Here is a 19,335-nt window from a genome sequence, read left to right as displayed (position 1 = left end):
TCAAACAGTAGACAAATCTCTATGAGTCTTGCATCGATATGATACACAATTAATTAAAAAGGATAAAACTTAAATTTAACTATAAAAATTACACATATTTTTTAAATCTAATGAATGAATGATTATATTAATTAAGATACATTGGCTGATTAAAAAAACAATTGTCTTTATTTATTTTATACTTTTGATGTTCAGGTCTGAGACATTAAGTATCCTTGTGGGCAAAATCTTTTTTTAAAATAATAATAATAATTTTAAAAAAATTGCTACCATCATTTATAAATGAATGATATGATATTCAATGTGTTAACTGTGATTCTGCTGTTTCCACGTCCAATATAAAACAAATTATTAATTCCAAAAATGTTTACTGAATATATTTACCGAAAAGGATTCCTCGGAGCTTGAGTAGAAGATGTTTGTCTGGAATCAGATGTTGAAAATCCCATGAAGGCACTATTTGAGACAGATTGTGATCTTAAAGGATTGGAAGAACCAGATGAAGGATGATTGTCAGACCGAGAAAAGGCACTATTTATCAGTGATTGTGATCTGGACAATGTTGAATTTCCTGTTGAAAAGTGATTGTTGGTTCTAGTGGAACCATGACTAGTTGATTCATAACCACTATCAGAACTGGCGTTTCTGGATGAAGAGGTTGCTGATGAATTACTATTAGAATCTATAAAAAAATTTATAAGGGTCAGTTTTTAAAATAAAAGGAAAAGTTTAAAAAAAGTACCATCAGTTGAAATGACACAATGTTTTATTTTTTTAGCATATATAAAATTTCTCACTAATTCTATTTATTCTTCTAAATTATGATTCACGCCTTTAACATAATCGAAAGTTAATTATCTTTAGAGAAAAACTGCATTTTATTTTAAATTCAATTCCACTAATATATTTGCCAATTTTCTGTTAATAAAAATATAATTTGAAATGCATTTATCAGTAATTCATGGGTCATATTAACTATCATATTTATTTAAATCAAAGCCTGAAAGATGAATATTTTACATATCTGATCCCCCCCCCCTTCCCAAGCTTTTAAGAAAATATACTATAAACATTCTTGACAAAGTTTTTCAAATGTTGTTTGCTGATTGAAATGATGAGTGGTGTTCATAAATTTATTCTCAATGTCCCTTCAGATATTAAAAAAATCTGTTCATTAAAAGGAAGAGAAGAGGCAGAATCTGTTGAAAATAATTAAAAATAGCTCACGCTTAATTAGCTAGTTGCAACAGTATAGGATATCTAAAAAAATGTATTCAAACTTTGAATGGCTGTTCATTAAGAATTAATGTATACAGCTAAGTTTCTTAACTGAAATTAATTATTATGTAGAATTTTGTCAGCTATCAATAGAAGTCAGAATGATGTTTGTTTTTGGCCAAAAACATTTATAACACCAACCAAAGGGATTGTAAATGATATGAAATATGTAATTTGGCATTTGGCTGAATTGATTGTAGCTGATTTTAAAGTATCAACATTATATTTTAGATGTCTACACACAACAACAACAAAATAATAATAATAAAAGATTAGTAACAATGGATATAAGTCAATTATCTGTCTTAATTTATCTATGAAGAACACTAGAATTCCTTTAAGGACAGTTTTCAATTAATTCATAGCTTAATATTTTATATATTCATTTAATGTAATAATTAAATTATTAATTTTTTTTATTCATTGTATTCGGAATATTCTAGTTATTCAAAATATACTTTTTTTGTGAATATCTAATATGTTTATGATTTAACAGAAATTAATTATTTACATTATAAATTTACATATAAGAATATAAAGTTTTTGCATATCTACATAAATAAAGCTGTGAACAAAAAACCATCGTAACTATATTTTGGAAAACATCAAATACAATAAAAATATAAATTTACTTCGGGAGGGAATAATAGGATGAGATCCCATCATTTCTAAAAGATCTGGCTCACAGCCTCCTAAGCAATTGACAAACCTGAATAATAAATAAATATAAATTATTAACATGAAAATAGTTAGCAGAAAAAAAAGGTAATATATTTGAACTTATTGGCCTTTGCAGGCTTCTTTACAATTACTGATAGCAGATTTATGCATGTATATGAGTACAAAGGGAAAAAAATTAATATTTTAAAATATAGCGCTGAATTACATAGAAGCAATTACCTCAAAGCTCTCATGTATAATCTGTTATTTAATAAATGCATTAGTATTAATTAAGTTTGAAAAATGTTGACTTTTTTCCTTTAAAAAAATGTTTTCTATCAAGGCAACATAGTTGTACTCAGAAAAAGTGGAACAAACATTATATCTTTAAATATTATATCTAGATGTAATTCAAAATTCCAATTACAAAGTTTAATTAAATGGACATTTATGTAAATACATTTTGGCTTTTATGAATGTTGATAACAAAAAGTTAAAAAAATTAAATTTTTAGATACTTTCTAAAACGGGAAAGGCCTATTAATAAGTTGTTTATTTTAAATTCTTTTATAAACATCAAAGTTTCATGTTCCTATCTATAAAATTTGCAGTGATATTAAAAGACAAATTTATTGACTTAGACCTCTTTCCTTATTTCAATGAAATAATGGACATATAATAACTTTTTAAAGGATAAAATCAGAAAATATTAATGCATTTATTAACTCTTATTAAAATTTTTATGAAGCTTGTTTAAAATTATCTATACAAAATTGAATTCTATTAACTTTACTTGCATACAAGTGAATTTGTATTAAAATTACATACATTTGAAAACATTTCTTGTAGTTAAAATGATTTTTTTTTATTGGATAAAGTTATATTTCTGAAACAAATGTTTGTGATATGTTTATATCTAAATTAACAGCAGCTTATGCCTGCAAATTTTGTAGATAAAGGTTTAGAACTTGGGTGTACATAGATAAATGTAAGAGAAATATTTTACTAATTGGCATTTTTAAGGGATTGTGTCATTATATATATGCATATCAAATTCTACTAGTCAAAGTGAATTTAAACAACTAATACAAATTGCTCTGAAATCTGAACTAAAATGAGAAAGCATGCAAATATTTATATCTCTAACCAATCGCAAATTAATTTTAGCTCCCTTTTAAATTTATCACTTAACAAAGACATTAGAGGTATACACATACTCATCTGGATAGAAGGGCATCAAAGTTCCAGCTTTGAATTTGAGCTTCACTTTTTTTATTGACTTTGGATGACACTAGAAAACATTTATTTTAATATATAGTTCAGAAAAATTATTTCAAAATTGGAACAGTAATTAAATTAGAGTAAAAAGTAAAGTTTCCAAATTAAAAAAAAAATACTTCTTATTAAAATCAAAGAAACTGATAATATTAAGAATTTTTAAACAATAATTTCATCCAAAACTTCAAAAGAGTTAGCCCAGTCCTGCCCCACCATTTGGAATGAACAGTATGACTATCATGTTGTGAAAACACTAGCAGAAACTAAGGTTGAGTTCTAATGGGTATTACTGGTACTGGTGCAATTCCTTCTATAAGAGCTATGCCCTGTCATCAGTATAGAGGTAGCCATCCCAATACCATTACTTTACCCAGTGGGGAAACAAGAACCAACTATCATACTAGTAGCTTCTCATTTCCATTTTTCAGATACCCTCCTCCTAAGTGGGAAAATTTCTTCATAAAAGTTTTTAGATATCATACAGAAATTATATATTAAAATAAGTTTATATTCTTATCTATAATGGAAAACTAAACAATTTGAAAAATGTAAATTAATCCACCTTTCATGTAGAAAGAAGTATTAAGAAAATATAGTAATATTTATTTGTGCATTTCAGACAGAAAATGTATTAAAATATTGTATAATAAAAATAAGTTATCTATTTATGTCATTAAAAATATTTAAATGAAAACTTGGTCAAGTATTAATCTTCAAGACGGAAAAAAATACATAATAACAGGTATTGCATTTGTGGATCATGTTCAAAGATTTCCAAATGCAATTGAGAACTTTAATGGGTTATAATAGTGTTTATAACCCAAACATTAAAAATTCCCTTGCATACAATAATTCTTTAAAAATTGAGCATTATCAACATTCAAAATTGCATACAAGGGGTCATATGTAAAATATCGGATATTAAAACCTATGAAAACTGCATAAAAATATTTTTTTTTCTTTCTTTCAGCATTAATACTCTTAAATGATTCAATAACATCTCTCCATTCTGTATATTCATCTCATTATAGTGATCAATCGATTTTCTTAGAAATGTTCAGATTAAAAATTCTTTAAATATCAAAATAAGTGATTTTAGAAGAATTTTTATTGCACTATACATTTGAAACACTTTTAATAAGTCATTATTTACAGTTTTTTAAGTTTACAAATCAAAATAGTTTTGGTCACTTACAAGAATTAAAAGTTTATCCATAAAAAAAACAAAAACAATATGGAGAGGAAAGTAAATGTTTTAATTAATAAAGTAATTTCTAAAATAAATAAAATTCAAGATACTTGAGAGCATTCTTCATCAGTCACTGATATTTGTTCCAAACTGTCAGGTAACCACATCACAGCATTGCAGTTAGGATATGACATGCATGACAAAAAGAATCTGAAACGCATTAAAATAAATCAAAAATATATATAAATAAGAACAAAATTAACATTTTTGGCAAAGTTTGTGTAATGTAAAAGAATTCAAAATGAATTAAATAAAATAATCTTTAATAACAAAAAATAAAGTAATTTTGTATTATGCATTAAAATAAATAAAATAATTGCTTATTAAAACATACATTCTTGTTAAATAATTTTTCCCAGAGCAATTTATATTTCTCTATTTTTTTAAAAAAATCTTAAACTTTCAGCCATGTCTAAATAAGCAGCATTATGAAGAGCAATATATAAAATCATTATCAATCTTCATATAATATAAACACATGATTGCTATAACTTTTAACCTTTCATTATACAATGATACATATTTGCACTATTTACATTTTTTGACATTCTCATTAATGCAGAATAATTTAATATTTAGTTAATAAGCTAATATTATATTTATTTTAAATTAACAAATATTTTAATTAATATTAACAAAATGTTCACATGTGTTATTTGTTTTCAGTTCTTTTTCTTTATTTCTTACTACATATATAGATTCATTCAGTTATGGCTGCACAACCAAATGATTTTGTAGCATAAGATTACAATAATTAATTAAAAAATGTAATGCTAAAACTAATATATCATGATGAAATGACAACTGTTATTAAAAATTATTTAAAAAAAATATCAATTGTTTTGTTTCTTGTAAAAAATCGAGGATTTGTACATTGATCATCCAGTAAAACTTTTATTTTGTTAAACTCCCATAATTAAATTCCATATATATATATATATATATGGCTAGTTTAAATTTTCTATTGTAATACAGTAACTTTTTTTATCACTTTGCGATATAATATACAGAATTGCAAGGAGAGAACTAATTGAATTTTTACTGATTTCTCACTTGTTATGAGACTATTCTGAAAATAAAAGTACTTAAGAAAATTTGCATTGTCTACTCTCATAAGCATGTAATTATCTACTTTATAAGAAATATGGATTAGATATACATTTTTGCTTTTGAGTTTTTTAAGTAACTGAGGTTGTCCAACTTTAAACACTTAATAAATGATTAGTTGTTTCTTAATCATTAGAATTATTTCTTTACTTCCTAGGACCATAATTATGGCTACCAGCTTCATCAAATGCGTCACTGATGCTTATTGAAAACCACTTTCCTTATATAATGAAATCAAAGCAGCTATTAGTGCCTATTCTAGTTCATATAATCAACTTCAGAAAAATCTTTTATTGCTTTCTTAGTGTTAAGAAGCAGAGTTTAGGCTCTGATCTTCGCTAGTTTGAAATAGTCAAGATGAAAGAAAGAAAAAGGACTAATTTATTCCCTTACTTCTATCTAAAGGCACACTATGACAATAGGAATATACTTACTATACTATTAAATAGGAATATACTTACTGATAACCATTAAGAAATTCTCTCCCTTAAAGCTAACCCATATTTATTCTAAGTCATGATCCTATAAACCAATATTCATGATTTCTTATAGGATCATGCATAATATTATAGGAAAACAGAAATTTTAAAGAATTTTTTTAAAAAAAAATCCTTATTTTTTTATAACAAAATATAATGAATAATCATTTGGTTTGCAAGAAATTCAGTCCAAATTTAAACTGTTATAAAGAGCTATTTTTAATTATCCATTCATTTGTTGTCAATTATCCTTCATTTCTTTATAAATTTTGAAATTTCAAACTTGCAGAAAATTCTTCCATGAAGGAAAAACATTTGAAAATCTGTTTCTAACGTCGATAGTACTATATGTCTTGATAATGCCTTAATCAGTTTATATTCATGATAAGAAGAGCTATCACTCTATAATTGTGCATGTGGAATTTGCTACTGGAAAGAATCACAGTTCACTGAAACAATTATATTCTCCCTACTAAGGAAATAAAAATATCTGAAAGTGAAAACATTGGATAAGGAAATTAGCTCTCTGTCTTAGTTTTCTCAAACACTTTGCTTAAAAATCATAAGCATTTAATATAAAATTTCACTACTTTGTTGACAAATTTAAATATTACAAAAATAAGAGAAAAGCTAAATATATGTTAATTTTAAAAATATAAGGTTAAATTAACATATATATAATCACAGTGGGTATATACAAGCTAGTTCTCTGATTCTGAGAACAAGCTTCTATAAGCTTCTTTCAATCTGTAAGACTGAATATTAAGATTGGATGACACTATCGCAGTTTTTTTTAAAATTATATGATCATATATTTATGTAAAACATGCTACCACAAATTCAAAATCATCTGTATAACATGAATTATTACCACTGCAGAAAAAAAATACATACCCTTTGTTGTCTTTTTTAACTCGTACAACAATATCACCAGATAAGCATTTGGGACATTTCATGACTGGAAGAAGTTGAGGAGCAGTATTTTCTACAGAAAAATTTAATGTGAAATAAAAAATTAACTTATACTGTACAAAATAATGACTTACAGAATGAATTAATCAATGATTTAAGATGAAATTACAAAAAATGAGAAAAAATCTACTGTATCAGCATACATTCCATTAATTATAAGCTTCTTTTGTTCGCTAATATTGCTGGGTAAATCAAATTACTAACTTTGATTTCAAAAAGTAAACTAATTTGCACACAGTGAAATCATGAGTTAATAGTAAAGGTATGTAAGATATACATATAATAAAGGAAAAATTATTTTATATTCATTAACAAATATATACTTTAAGAGATATCACATTAAAATATATAACAAACTATAGAGTCAAAATTAGGACTTAAAGCCTACAATTAAATTTATTGAAACATAATGTCCTTCGTCTTTTTCAAAAATTGCTTGCTTACCTTCAATTACAGTATCAGGAGTGACATTAAAGTAAGTGGCCAAAGCACTGTCTAATTTGACAGCCTAAAATTAAAAAATAATAATAACTGGTTTGAAAAATATATTTAACAGAAATAAAACAAAAATTTTGTTTATATAATATGAAAATTTCAGTATCAAAAAATAGTTAAAACTAATTATCTGTTAATTAATATACATTAACATTAAAATATAATTTACCATACTTTGTATAATATTATGCATAATTTCCTATAAATTTTCCTGGATAATGATATAAAAATATGAGTTTCTAATATGATAAAAAAATGACAATTTATTTATATTTTCTAACGTAAACTATCATATGTTTCCACTAAATGTAATTGACATGAAAATATCTACAGATTTCCAGTATTTCTAACTTTAAATAATGAATTAAATTTAATAAATATTTAAATCTTATTAAATACATAGAACAAGATATTAATATTGGTATTTAAATTATAAAACTATTCCATTTTACAATGACACATATAAAATCATAAAATAAATCAAATAGCACTTAATTAATATAAAAATAATTATACTTTGAAAAATAAATAAAATGTATGAATATTATTTGGTTTTATCTAACCTTCAGATCTAATAATACTAAACAAAATCCTAAAGTTCAGATAAGTTTAAATTACATCATCTGACATCTCTCTCTCATCAGATCTTAATACATCAATTGACAATCTCTTTTTAAACATAAAAATGTAAAAATGTTCTATTGTAATTTAGTTCAAATAAACAAAATAAAATAAAAGCCTCTACATAAAAGATATCAACAACATTTATGAGTGTTTTAAAAATAAATACACTCCCTGACTTGCCAAGTAATCTTATTTCTAATCATGCTAACATAAAACAAAAATGTAAGTCATTAGTGGTGCTAGCTGAAAATTGTAAAGTTTCTACCATAAATAAGGATACTTTTTCTTTCATAAATTTCATACTTTACTAAAATATTTGAAAAAGTATTAATATATTAAAACTCACTTGATTAACAATTTCAAGAAAATATTCCTTGTATTTTGCAATTTGTTCTTGCAATACCACTAAAATCAAAAGATTTTGCTTTAAAATACATTTTTAAAAAAGAATATTAAAAGAAAAACATTAAAAAATTATCACAATAAGAATTTACCTTTTGGATCTTTAGTACCCTCTGATATTCTAAAAAAAAAAAAAAATAAATAAATAATAATAATAATAAAAAGCAATATAGTTTTAAAATTGTAATCAATATTACAGTATTAAGAAGGTCTCTTAAAAATAATTTCACCACAATTTACAAATCCCTATTCATAATTTTTTTATTTATATTGATTGTAATAATTATGTATGTTATTTTCACCAACTTGATGGGATTTCTTCCTAGTATTTGATTTTTATTTTTCAATCAGTACTACCTATTTATAATTACTATAATTAGCTATTAAAAATAACTAGCTCCCTTCAATAATCAGCTGCTCACCAACAATAGTAATAGTAGTAATATGACCATGACAACTAACTTTGATGAACAGCATTTTATCACAATAACAGAAAGTACATGTTTCAATTAAACTTGAACAATAAGGAAAGAACATTCTGAGAATTTAGCAATGTCTCTTAAGTTGAAACTGATTCCTTGGGATTGGGATTGTAGGAGGTAGAAGACCATTAAAGACAAATCTGGGAAAAAGATTAAGCTTTCTCATAAAAAAATATAAAAAATCAGTACATTAGCTGGAGAACACTTTAGCAGTTTCCCCCCATAGAAAATGCACAATAAAGTAGTGCTTTTGAAAATGGAGAACAGATGACAATTGATCACATATATAGAGGTTACAAGCTTTCATATGGGGGGGGGATGATAAGAAAGGAGCAGTAGTTAAATATGGGTTCCATAGTTACTTTATTACTTTAAATATATAGCTGAAACTAAAATTAACTAAACAGCATAAAAATTGTTATTAAAAATTTGATCTAAATCAGCAGAGCATTAATAATAAAATAGAAAAATCAACAATCTAAATTTTTAAATTCAAAATAACTATCATTATACAAATGCTCCAAGTTGATTTTGAAAAAACAAATATTATATGTCAAAAACAAAAATAATTTCAGTGGTAAATTTTTTCGACTAATAATACTGTCATCCATAACACTGTAATTAATAATAAATTATTCTTTTAATATTAAATGTCTGAGCAAAACTGGCATGACAAAGACGTCTGAAATATATATAAAAATAATAATAAATTATAACATTTTTTTTAATTGATAACTTTATAAATCTTACCTTTTAAGATCTGCTTCTAATTCTGCTCTCAAATTAGGTTTTGATAAATGAAGCCCCATCAAATCATATCCTAGAAATGAAAATATGAATCAGCATGATTTAAAATATTTGGGTTAAAATGTTATTTCAAACACTCAAAAGTATGATTTCTAAAATTAATTATGAAAAGTAAGCAAATAAATATAACTGAGAATCAATATAGGCATTGAGAGAGAGAGAGAGACAAAGAGAAGAAAGACATAATTATTTTTTAATTGTCTCAATTTTTAAATAAAACTGGATATGTTTTAAATTCTTTTTAAAAATCAAAAGTGTTCAATGTTAATTGTATTTAAATTTTTAAAAAGTGGTTCATACACATAGAATAGGGATTAATCAAGCAACATAAAAATGATCAAATTTAAAGAATTTAAATAAACTTGGAATGATATTAAAAGGATAAACAAATTGGAGTCAGTGATAAAATTTCAGTAGATAAGAAATATATGCATTATAAATATTCAATAGAAGAAAAACACGATTAAAAAATTAATGTTTGCTATGCAGTATCAGGAAAGTTTTTGTTAATGCAAAATACATAAATAATAATAATAATAATAAGAAAAGCCAAAGTTGCAGAATCTAACATTTATCAAAGAGAAGTTTTTATTTGGTAGACATAACAAATTTTATGAATTTTGTTGAAAAATTTAATTTGAGAACACATTCTGATTCTTTACAGCTGATTGAAAGAACTAATATAATAGCTTTTCAAATAAGGAATTTTAATGCCATCAAGATATTTTTTTGGAAATCTTTTACAAAACTCAATAGCCGTAGTAACTGGATAACATATAATTAATAAAGCGTTTTTGTTTTTTTTCACATTATATAAAATGTCATCTGGCTGAAAAAGTTGTAATTTAAATGATATTTCAGAGTTTGATTGAATATTAAAATATATCTTATTTTTACAACAATGTAACTGCTTTTTGAAGGGACAGAAAAAAAATGCAGCAGCTATAAGCAATAAAAGACAGTTTAAAAAACTATGAATACCATCCATTTTCAAAATATGACTTTCATATTTTATGTCAAACATGGTCCATGTATATAATTTCCTATTTAATTCATATTACATTTACATATTTATAGAAATCTTATATCATGGTTTCAAAATGCTAATTCTTATTTGGCCCTATTATTAATATTTTGCAAATAATAGAAGATATTTGAAATAACAGAGGGAAAAAAAAAAATCAAAGCAGCATAAATTCTACCTTCAACTAATCCCATCCCAAGTTCACCAGGAATGAAACGTCCATTCTCATTAACACCAACATAGAGTCGAGATTTTATTGTTTCTATGTGTTCTGCATGAGTTGCATCAGTCCCTATACATTCATAAAAATAAAATTTGAAAGAAATAAAAGATAACACTTATCAACCCAATACAAATACTAATTTCATCTAAAAATATCACAAATCAAATATTTCTGAACCAGCAGAGAAACAAATATATACTTAGAAACATAACATGTACATAAAATTCCTAAATAACTTTTAAATATATATAGTAAATAATTATAAAACAATAAACAAATAATCAATCACTATTGAAGAATTTTTGAAAATATGACAAATAAAGAAGTTAAATAGAAATATTTTATAAAATTTGATTAAAAAAGAGGAATACAAGATCATTAAATCAGTTTAAAATACACCAAAACTTTAAACTATGCAAATTTTTATATTTGTAATAAAATTCACTCATAATTAATAAATTTTATGCTCATATTAAAAATACCAGAATAAAATCAACAGTAAATACTAATGCAAACCTATTCCATGTTTTTCCATAAGACCAATTAGATCAGCTTCAGTTAACAAGTTGGGTGCAGTGGTTTCGCCTTCATCCATCTAGGCAGAAATTACAAATTAAATATAAGAGTTATTTAAAAAATAATGTCTTGAAGTAATACTACATTTAAAAATTGTATTGATAATTGATATTATATTACTGATATAAATAAAAAAAAAATAACAAAGCAACTACTTACTTCAATTGCTGTTGGTTCAAAGGATTCATTTAATGAATATTCACCAATTATCTACAATAAAATTTGACAAGTATTAGTAAGCAATTTTTATTTTAAAAATATATCACACCCTTAACAGTGTTTTTAAATAGAAAATAAGAAATTATAATTTTTTAAAAAGCATCCATTCAGTTTTAAATTTCACCTAAAGTATAATTATACATATAATCTAAATTGAAATTAAACAAATTAAAACCAGAAATAATTATAATTAAAACAACTGAATTCCCAGGGTTTTTTTTGGTTTTTTTTTTCCATAAAACAAAATTCAAAATTAAGTTGTGTTCAAATAGTGAATAAGCAAAAGCTGAATCAAATACCTTAGCATTCCACCGATCATAAGGATAAACATCTAAATAATTCCGAGCAATAATCATCAGGCCATTAACAGCAAACTGAAAATTTAAACAAATTTATTAATCAATATTTTACAATTATTAATCAATATTTTATCATATCCTTTCTAACCAAATGGAAGTAAATGTCTTTATCATTGTTATTATTAATACATACTCTTTCATCATTTACATCTATTTCAACCGTGGTTTCTTTGCCTTCAGCATCTTTCGACACACATGCCAAGAAGTGTCGAACTACAAGTTCATAAACAACTTTATCCTTGCCCTGAAATTTCAAAAATCCTTTATTTTTTAATTTTTAGACACAGTATTGATAACATGATGTATAGTGAATCTTATTTAAAATCTTGCCAGTCATATTCTTTAGAATTCCATTTTGGAAAAATTTGCACTATTAGTTACATTTCTATTAGAAAAATCTGTATTTTTGTATATTAAAAATAAAAAAAAATATCTCTTTAATACTAAGGACATTGTTTAGTTCATAAAAATCAATATTTAAGTAGTAAAGCTCAGTTCTGTTAAATTAAAATGTATAATCTAAATTCACATTATGTAATCATAAAAAATTTAGCTACAAGCTTTGTCAGATGTGGTACAGTGTAGCAGAATGAAATGAGGCACCATGCTAAAATTATAATTTGACCAATTAAAAATTTTTCCAAAATTTTGACTTCAGTATTATTAGATAATATGAAAACTGCAGTCAGCATCCTTCACAATTAAAAGCAGCAATTTAATTATACATCAATTTATCAAATGTGTTATTATATTTTTAATTACATTTAGAAATCAATAGAGATCTGTATATTTCTAACCAAATGAATTTTAATAAAAGCCCTTCTGGAATAATAATTATTGCAATTATAATGTAACACTTTCCCAATAGTGGGGCATAGTGTTACAATATCCATTATTATTAAAAAAAAACCCATTAGTTTTGGAAAATGAATGCCACATTTTAAATTTTAATAAATTAAGTTGGCTCGACTAATTAATCCCTTCAGGACAAATGTTTGTAGAAGGAAATATTCCCACAGGCTGGGACTGACAAATACTGACTGTCCATACAGGCTGGAGTATTTTCATCTGCTAAAATTCATTCTCATTTAAATGCATTTAATTATGTGTGAATGTATTATATATTTAAAAAATAAAAGTATTTTTAAATATATGATAATAGATATTTAATTTACAAATATAATAAACAATTACTTAAAATGCTATTTAAAATAAAAATCTAGAATGATAGAATATTTTATTCATTGAAAATACCTAAATTAACTTCAGATTACAGAGATCCTCCATAGAATATAATAAAATATTAATTTATAACATCTATCTGTTGGAATGGAATCGTCTGGAATAGAATGTTATCTATTCTATAACATTCATACAAAATTTGGTTATGATCTGGTATGTAGTTTTCGCCTTCTTACTTTTTTTTTTATCATTTTCTTTCTTTTTGAATTACATTGAATTGAATTATTTTGAATTACATTGCACACAATTTATAAATTTCAGTTTCTAGTTTTTATATTTAAATTTATTTTGCTACTCTAAAAACACCAGATTAAATCTGATAATCTCTGAGTAGAATTATGCAAAACACATACAAACAGGATGTAAAGCAATTGTGGTACTAAGAAATTTATGAAAAAGCAAGATTTCATATCCTTTAACAGAAATTGACATCACAAAATAATGTCATACATATTTCACATATTATACTTCTTTGTGCAAGATAATTTTTACAATTACTGAAAAGCAAATCAAAGCAATAAATTAAAATTACAAATTTTGCAGGGAATGTATTTTAAGCAAAAATGTTTAGCTCTATTTCAGACAACATGCTATTAGTAATGTTATAAATTTTTATTTTAAGTTGTAAACAGAGTATAAAAGAATTCAAACCTGTAAAGTGTTGATATATTTTGTAGGATGAATAGGTGGATGTGCATTATCAGTTTTATTTCCTTGGCAAGGATTAGGACCCCACTGTAATACACGTTCTGCAAAAGCTGAAAAATGCATGATATAAAATGAAAGGATTATACTTTTTAACAAAAGAGTAAAATAACAATATCTCATATCAAAATTGTGTGCATGGAGAGCGATTAAACAAAAGATAAACCAATTAATAATTGAACATTATGAAAAATATAATGAAAGACTTACCTCCCCAATTAGGATCTTCTCGCTGTTGCTCAACCAATGATACAAGATTTAGCTCTTTAGGAAAAATATTAGTCTCTGTTCTGGGATAACTGATAAAACCTTTGGTATACAGTTTTTCAGCTATAGTCATTGCTTCTTTAGCATTAATACGAAGTTTCCGTGAGGCTAATTTTTCAAATTCCTGCAGAAAAAAAGATTGTTTTTTTTAATACATACATATGCTTTTATAAGATATTATTTGAAAGAAAATAATCTCTACTAGAGATATACATGTACCTTTATGTAATTTACAAAAAAAAAAAAAAAAAAAAAAAGGAAGAAAAGTTAACCAGTTACTTAAAATTATTCATGATTTTACCAATTCTATAAATAAAGATTATTTTTATTAAACCAAATTTTGATTTAGTTTAAAGGCAAAACACAGCAAAGTAAGCCAGAAAAGTTCAAAGTAAGATTCCGAGATAAAATATAGTTATTCTTTAGATTTGGAAAATTGGCACACTCACAGTAAATTTCAGTATTGTTAATTATACTGTAATTTTACGTTCTGTATTAATTCAGCTGTAATTATTCTGGCATTATTTTCAATGCAAAGTTAATACTGACAATTTTTTTAATGCTAGCAGCTCTTTTAATAAACCAACCATTTAACTAATTAGTTTATGTATCACTTACACAATCTATTCTTGTATTCTTAAATTTATAATCTAAAATTAAATCAGTCAAAGACATTATAATTGGAAATAAAATTTTCATCGAATCCATAAACATCTTCAATATTGATTATTGAAAGAGATAACACGTTCAAAAACAAAAGCATTCATTTCATTTAATTATATAGTAAGGAAAATCAAACCTTTAAGTAGTAAAACCAGAAAAATAATTTTTTTTCCCCAATCTTATTAGAATATATTACTAATCATTTATTGGGAGTTCATTCACATGATGGCAATTTCAGGGAATTCGTTGGTATATTTAGTCATAAGAAATAATACATTCAAGGAGAGAGAGAATAATATTTTATGATTACAATATTTATATTTGACAGCAGAAATAACTTATATGTTGAATGAATGGCATAATTCAAGTCTTTTACAAAAAAATTAATTAGAAGGAAAACTTAATACTTTTATTTTTATAAACCCATCTTAACTCTAATTTGAATTCTTTTTAAAAAAATTCTAATTTGTATGAAAGAAACTGATTTTAACATATTACATGCAAGAAACGTGCTTTTACATTTTTCACAGTATCTGTTATTGGAGTGCAGTTTCACTTAAAAGTACGTATTGAGTAAATTTATGTTGCTTCACACCTAAGTAACAAAATACAACCACATCCAATGTGTTAAAAAAAAAAAATAATAACTTCATTTAGAAATTACATATTCTTTTGTTAGCAATAAAATGGTGTATGATATTGAACACACATACACAAAATACTTACAACTGTATCCAAAGGTTGAGGCCGCCATTTGCTCTTGTTACGACTTTTAATATCAATCACTTTTGCTGTTGGTTTCTTCAAGTAAAATGGTGAAAAAGAAAAGATTTATTTAAAAATGTATGAAAATACTGAATGGAAGTGTGTACAATATTTTAAATAATGTCGTATTGAATGTGAATTCACCCACCTCTAGGCAAAGCTGATAGAGAGCAAGGCATGCTGAGTGGTCAAATAACCTACCACGTTTCCAACTAAAATCTGTTGTAACATCTTCTCTTTTATGTGTCACTATATCAATCAAAACAGATGTAGGCAAGTCAATTAGCAAAAACATTTTTTTTATTATTTATATTTCAATAATAATAAATATACATTTACATAACATATACATATATAAAATTACTTATATTTTAATAATAATACATATACATTTAATAATAATAAATATATTTTTATTTAGCAATAAAAATATTGTTATTAAACTAAATAATTTGAGTTTGTTATGCCTTATAATTCTGATTCCCTAGAAAAAAATAACAGTGACTAAACTATTACATAGACAAAAATTTATACACATGAACTATTCTAGGACAATTAATAGGAAAATGATCACTACTTAAAATAAACATGGTTTTAGCTGAATCAGAAGATTATAATTTAACAATGTGGAAAGGCATTTCTGAATCAAATCAAATAGTTAAAGAATGTAACAAAGTTAGCAATTTTCATAGAACATAATTTCAAATATTAATTCAGAAGCATTATAAATATCAAGAAAATGGAACATTATTTCAATCTTGAATATATGTGAGAAATAACATTTAATATTTAAAAAAACCATTATATGCAGTCATACATTATAATAACAGCAAAGCAAACACTTTAAAAGACACTTGGAATTTTACATACTTCAGCAGTAGCAACACTAATTTAAATGCTTTTAGAAAGTTCCTGCCACTAATTTTATAATCTTGTGCTTACATGTACAGCAAATAGTTAACATTAATTAAAATTCCAATCTATGATAATTATGGTTTTTTGTTGTCCACGTTCTTTTCTTGTTGTGCTTAGGCATTTATATTTTACTTTGTGCTGTATCTTATAAAATGTCACTGTTACCAATTTTTATTATTACATAAAAATATAAATATCTTTCTAAAATCTGTATGATAAAAAAAGAACAAATATAAACTGGAATGAAAAGTAGGGGACAAACTTAATAGAATACTACCTCTAAGTTTCCAAAATGCTTCTGGTATAAATGCTTGAACTTGTTTATATCTTTCCACAACAAAACCTAATGTAGGAAATTGGCAACTACCATAACTAATTAGCTGGTTGGCAAGAATATCAGGAAAGACTTTTTTCAACCTTAAAGTCTGAAACCTGGTGAATGCAGCTCCTGTAATTGAATAGATAATAAAGTCACTTCTGGATATTAATCTTAAGTTTTTAAAACCTATCATATAATTTAAATATATATAATCTTTAATTTTTGTCCTTATCAATTACTGTGCCCATCTCATTTTGACAAATATTGATTATATGAAAATACAATTCTGTATCCTTAATGCAATACCATCCATTCCATTATAATAAATATATCCATCATTTTTTTAAAACTATTTAATCTTCAAAAGAAAAAAAAAATTATACATATTTTCTCCTGATCAAAGATTTTGTAACCTTATTTAAATTTGATAAAAGGAGAGTGTTATAGTTCTTGTTGTTGTTGTTATTTTACAAAATTAGATAAAATATAACAGTAAAATGAAATAATTCAAGATAATTGTCATTTTGAACAAATTTACTAAAGGCATTAATATTTATAAGGTATTTTTTTTAGTTAGCTAGATGAGTGCATGCATGCTAGTTTTTCATTAATATAGCAATAACTTATGTTGAATTTTCCAAATAAGCAAACATATCTCTTCAAAAATGTGATGTGCGACTTTAGCATAAGAGACTAACTTTTGTATATATTTTCATATCAACTACATTAACAACAATAGCAAGTTATTTTATTGCAATATTTTTGCTTGAAGGAGATTATTGCTGACATAAATGAAATGTATTATTGTTTGTATTAAAAACAATATTAAATTTAAAATATGTATATAATATTAAATTTTGAAATTCAATAATAAAATTTACATAAAAGACATTTTTTAACAAACATCCAAACAGAAAATTAAAAAAAAAAATGTTTATCATATACATATGGGATCATACGTCTTTTAAAACCCGCCAGCTGTAAATACATATATGAGAAATGCCTCTATCGATATATTTTTTAAAAAGTTCCAAAATTTCGTAATTTAAATTTATTTATATTCCCTAGTTAACATGATATATTATCGTCTGTATAACAGATTTTTCAATGAAACTGTAACCTTAATGTTTTCATCATTCTGCATTCCATCCATATTAAATAACTGAATTAGATTTTGAATATTTCAATTAACTTAAAATTGAATATTTTTACTTCACACTAACTTATTTGTTTAGAGCTCGGGGAATTATTCGTTTTGATTATAAGCTCAATGTATATCAGTTAAAAAAGAATAGGTGTTACTTATTTTTATGAATAAATTAATTTCTGAGCATCAATAATGTTTAATAGAATATTTTTCTTTTAAAAGTATAATCCTATGATATCTCATTTACAAGACTAAACTTTGCCAGTCTGCAAAAATGCTAGTAAACTGAGTAAATAATTTAAATTATTTTTTAAAAAAATGGAATATCAAACAATAACTTATTTAAAGCTATGTATGCAAGAAAAAAAAATGCATTTCATATGCAACACAAACACATAACTCTTGAAATATAAAATTCAGACAATGTTAATTACTTGTGTCACTCAGCAATGTTCCAATAATAGTGTAAGTTGCTAAAATAAAACAAGCCAGAATAGCATTTAACCTAATGCGTACATGTATGTAGATTTCTTTTGGTAAACAAGCAGAAGAAAAGTATTTTTAAAATAGAATCATATTCATTTTTTTCATTATTAGGTAAAGTGCTCATCTTTTAGTGACTTTTAAAAGTTTTTCATTAAACCATAGCCAGGAATTTGAGTGACACACTCACAAGAGTGATGCAGATGTCTAAAAGAAAGACAGTGAGAACGCATTCAAAGGTTTTATACACATGTTCGAGATATTTTTTTTATCAAAATATTGCTGAGCAAGCAAAAATTTCAAGTGCATGATTTTCACACAACATTGCAGCTTAACATTGGATAGTTAAAGTTAAGTCCTGAAAACATAAGAAAGAACAGATATCAGCATAACACTGAAGTTAAAGGTGTTTTTTGAATTTGAATTTAAACAGTTAAAAAATATTTTTAAGATGAAAATAAATGGATTCAGTACATAAAGATACATTATGCATTATTCACAATATATTTATTTCTGAGATTTTGTTTAAATCAAGTGTAAAAATTCTAAATTTATAAAGAGAAGTGTGATTAATTACTAAGATAGATCTGAATTT

At 24.7% G+C, this 19,335-nt stretch overlaps 1 protein-coding gene across 1 annotated transcript in view; it reads right to left on the bottom strand.

The window, feature by feature from the left end:
* Positions 1-19,335, bottom strand: part of LOC129988318 (DNA topoisomerase 3-alpha-like) — a 30,412-nt gene that overhangs the window by 4,728 nt on the left and 6,349 nt on the right. The window contains exons 5-23 of the mRNA XM_056096522.1: positions 17,069-17,239; positions 16,025-16,125; positions 15,838-15,912; positions 14,392-14,572; positions 14,128-14,234; positions 12,368-12,478; positions 12,175-12,249; positions 11,816-11,866; positions 11,597-11,675; positions 11,036-11,149; positions 9,777-9,846; positions 8,637-8,665; positions 8,489-8,547; positions 7,468-7,531; positions 6,946-7,036; positions 4,516-4,615; positions 3,156-3,229; positions 1,911-1,987; positions 385-682 (exon numbers count right to left, since the gene is read on the bottom strand). Coding sequence (XP_055952497.1) covers positions 385-682; positions 1,911-1,987; positions 3,156-3,229; positions 4,516-4,615; positions 6,946-7,036; positions 7,468-7,531; positions 8,489-8,547; positions 8,637-8,665; positions 9,777-9,846; positions 11,036-11,149; positions 11,597-11,675; positions 11,816-11,866; positions 12,175-12,249; positions 12,368-12,478; positions 14,128-14,234; positions 14,392-14,572; positions 15,838-15,912; positions 16,025-16,125; positions 17,069-17,239 — 1,927 coding nt within the window. The remainder of the gene's footprint in view (positions 1-384; positions 683-1,910; positions 1,988-3,155; positions 3,230-4,515; positions 4,616-6,945; positions 7,037-7,467; positions 7,532-8,488; positions 8,548-8,636; positions 8,666-9,776; positions 9,847-11,035; positions 11,150-11,596; positions 11,676-11,815; positions 11,867-12,174; positions 12,250-12,367; positions 12,479-14,127; positions 14,235-14,391; positions 14,573-15,837; positions 15,913-16,024; positions 16,126-17,068; positions 17,240-19,335) is intronic.

This window comes from Argiope bruennichi, chromosome 10 (genome assembly GCF_947563725.1).
Source record: "Argiope bruennichi chromosome 10, qqArgBrue1.1, whole genome shotgun sequence".
In the NCBI taxonomy this organism is placed as follows: Eukaryota; Metazoa; Arthropoda; class Arachnida; order Araneae; family Araneidae; genus Argiope; species Argiope bruennichi.
Note: the sequence above shows the minus strand (reverse complement) of the source record. Positions and strands in the feature narration are given on the sequence as shown.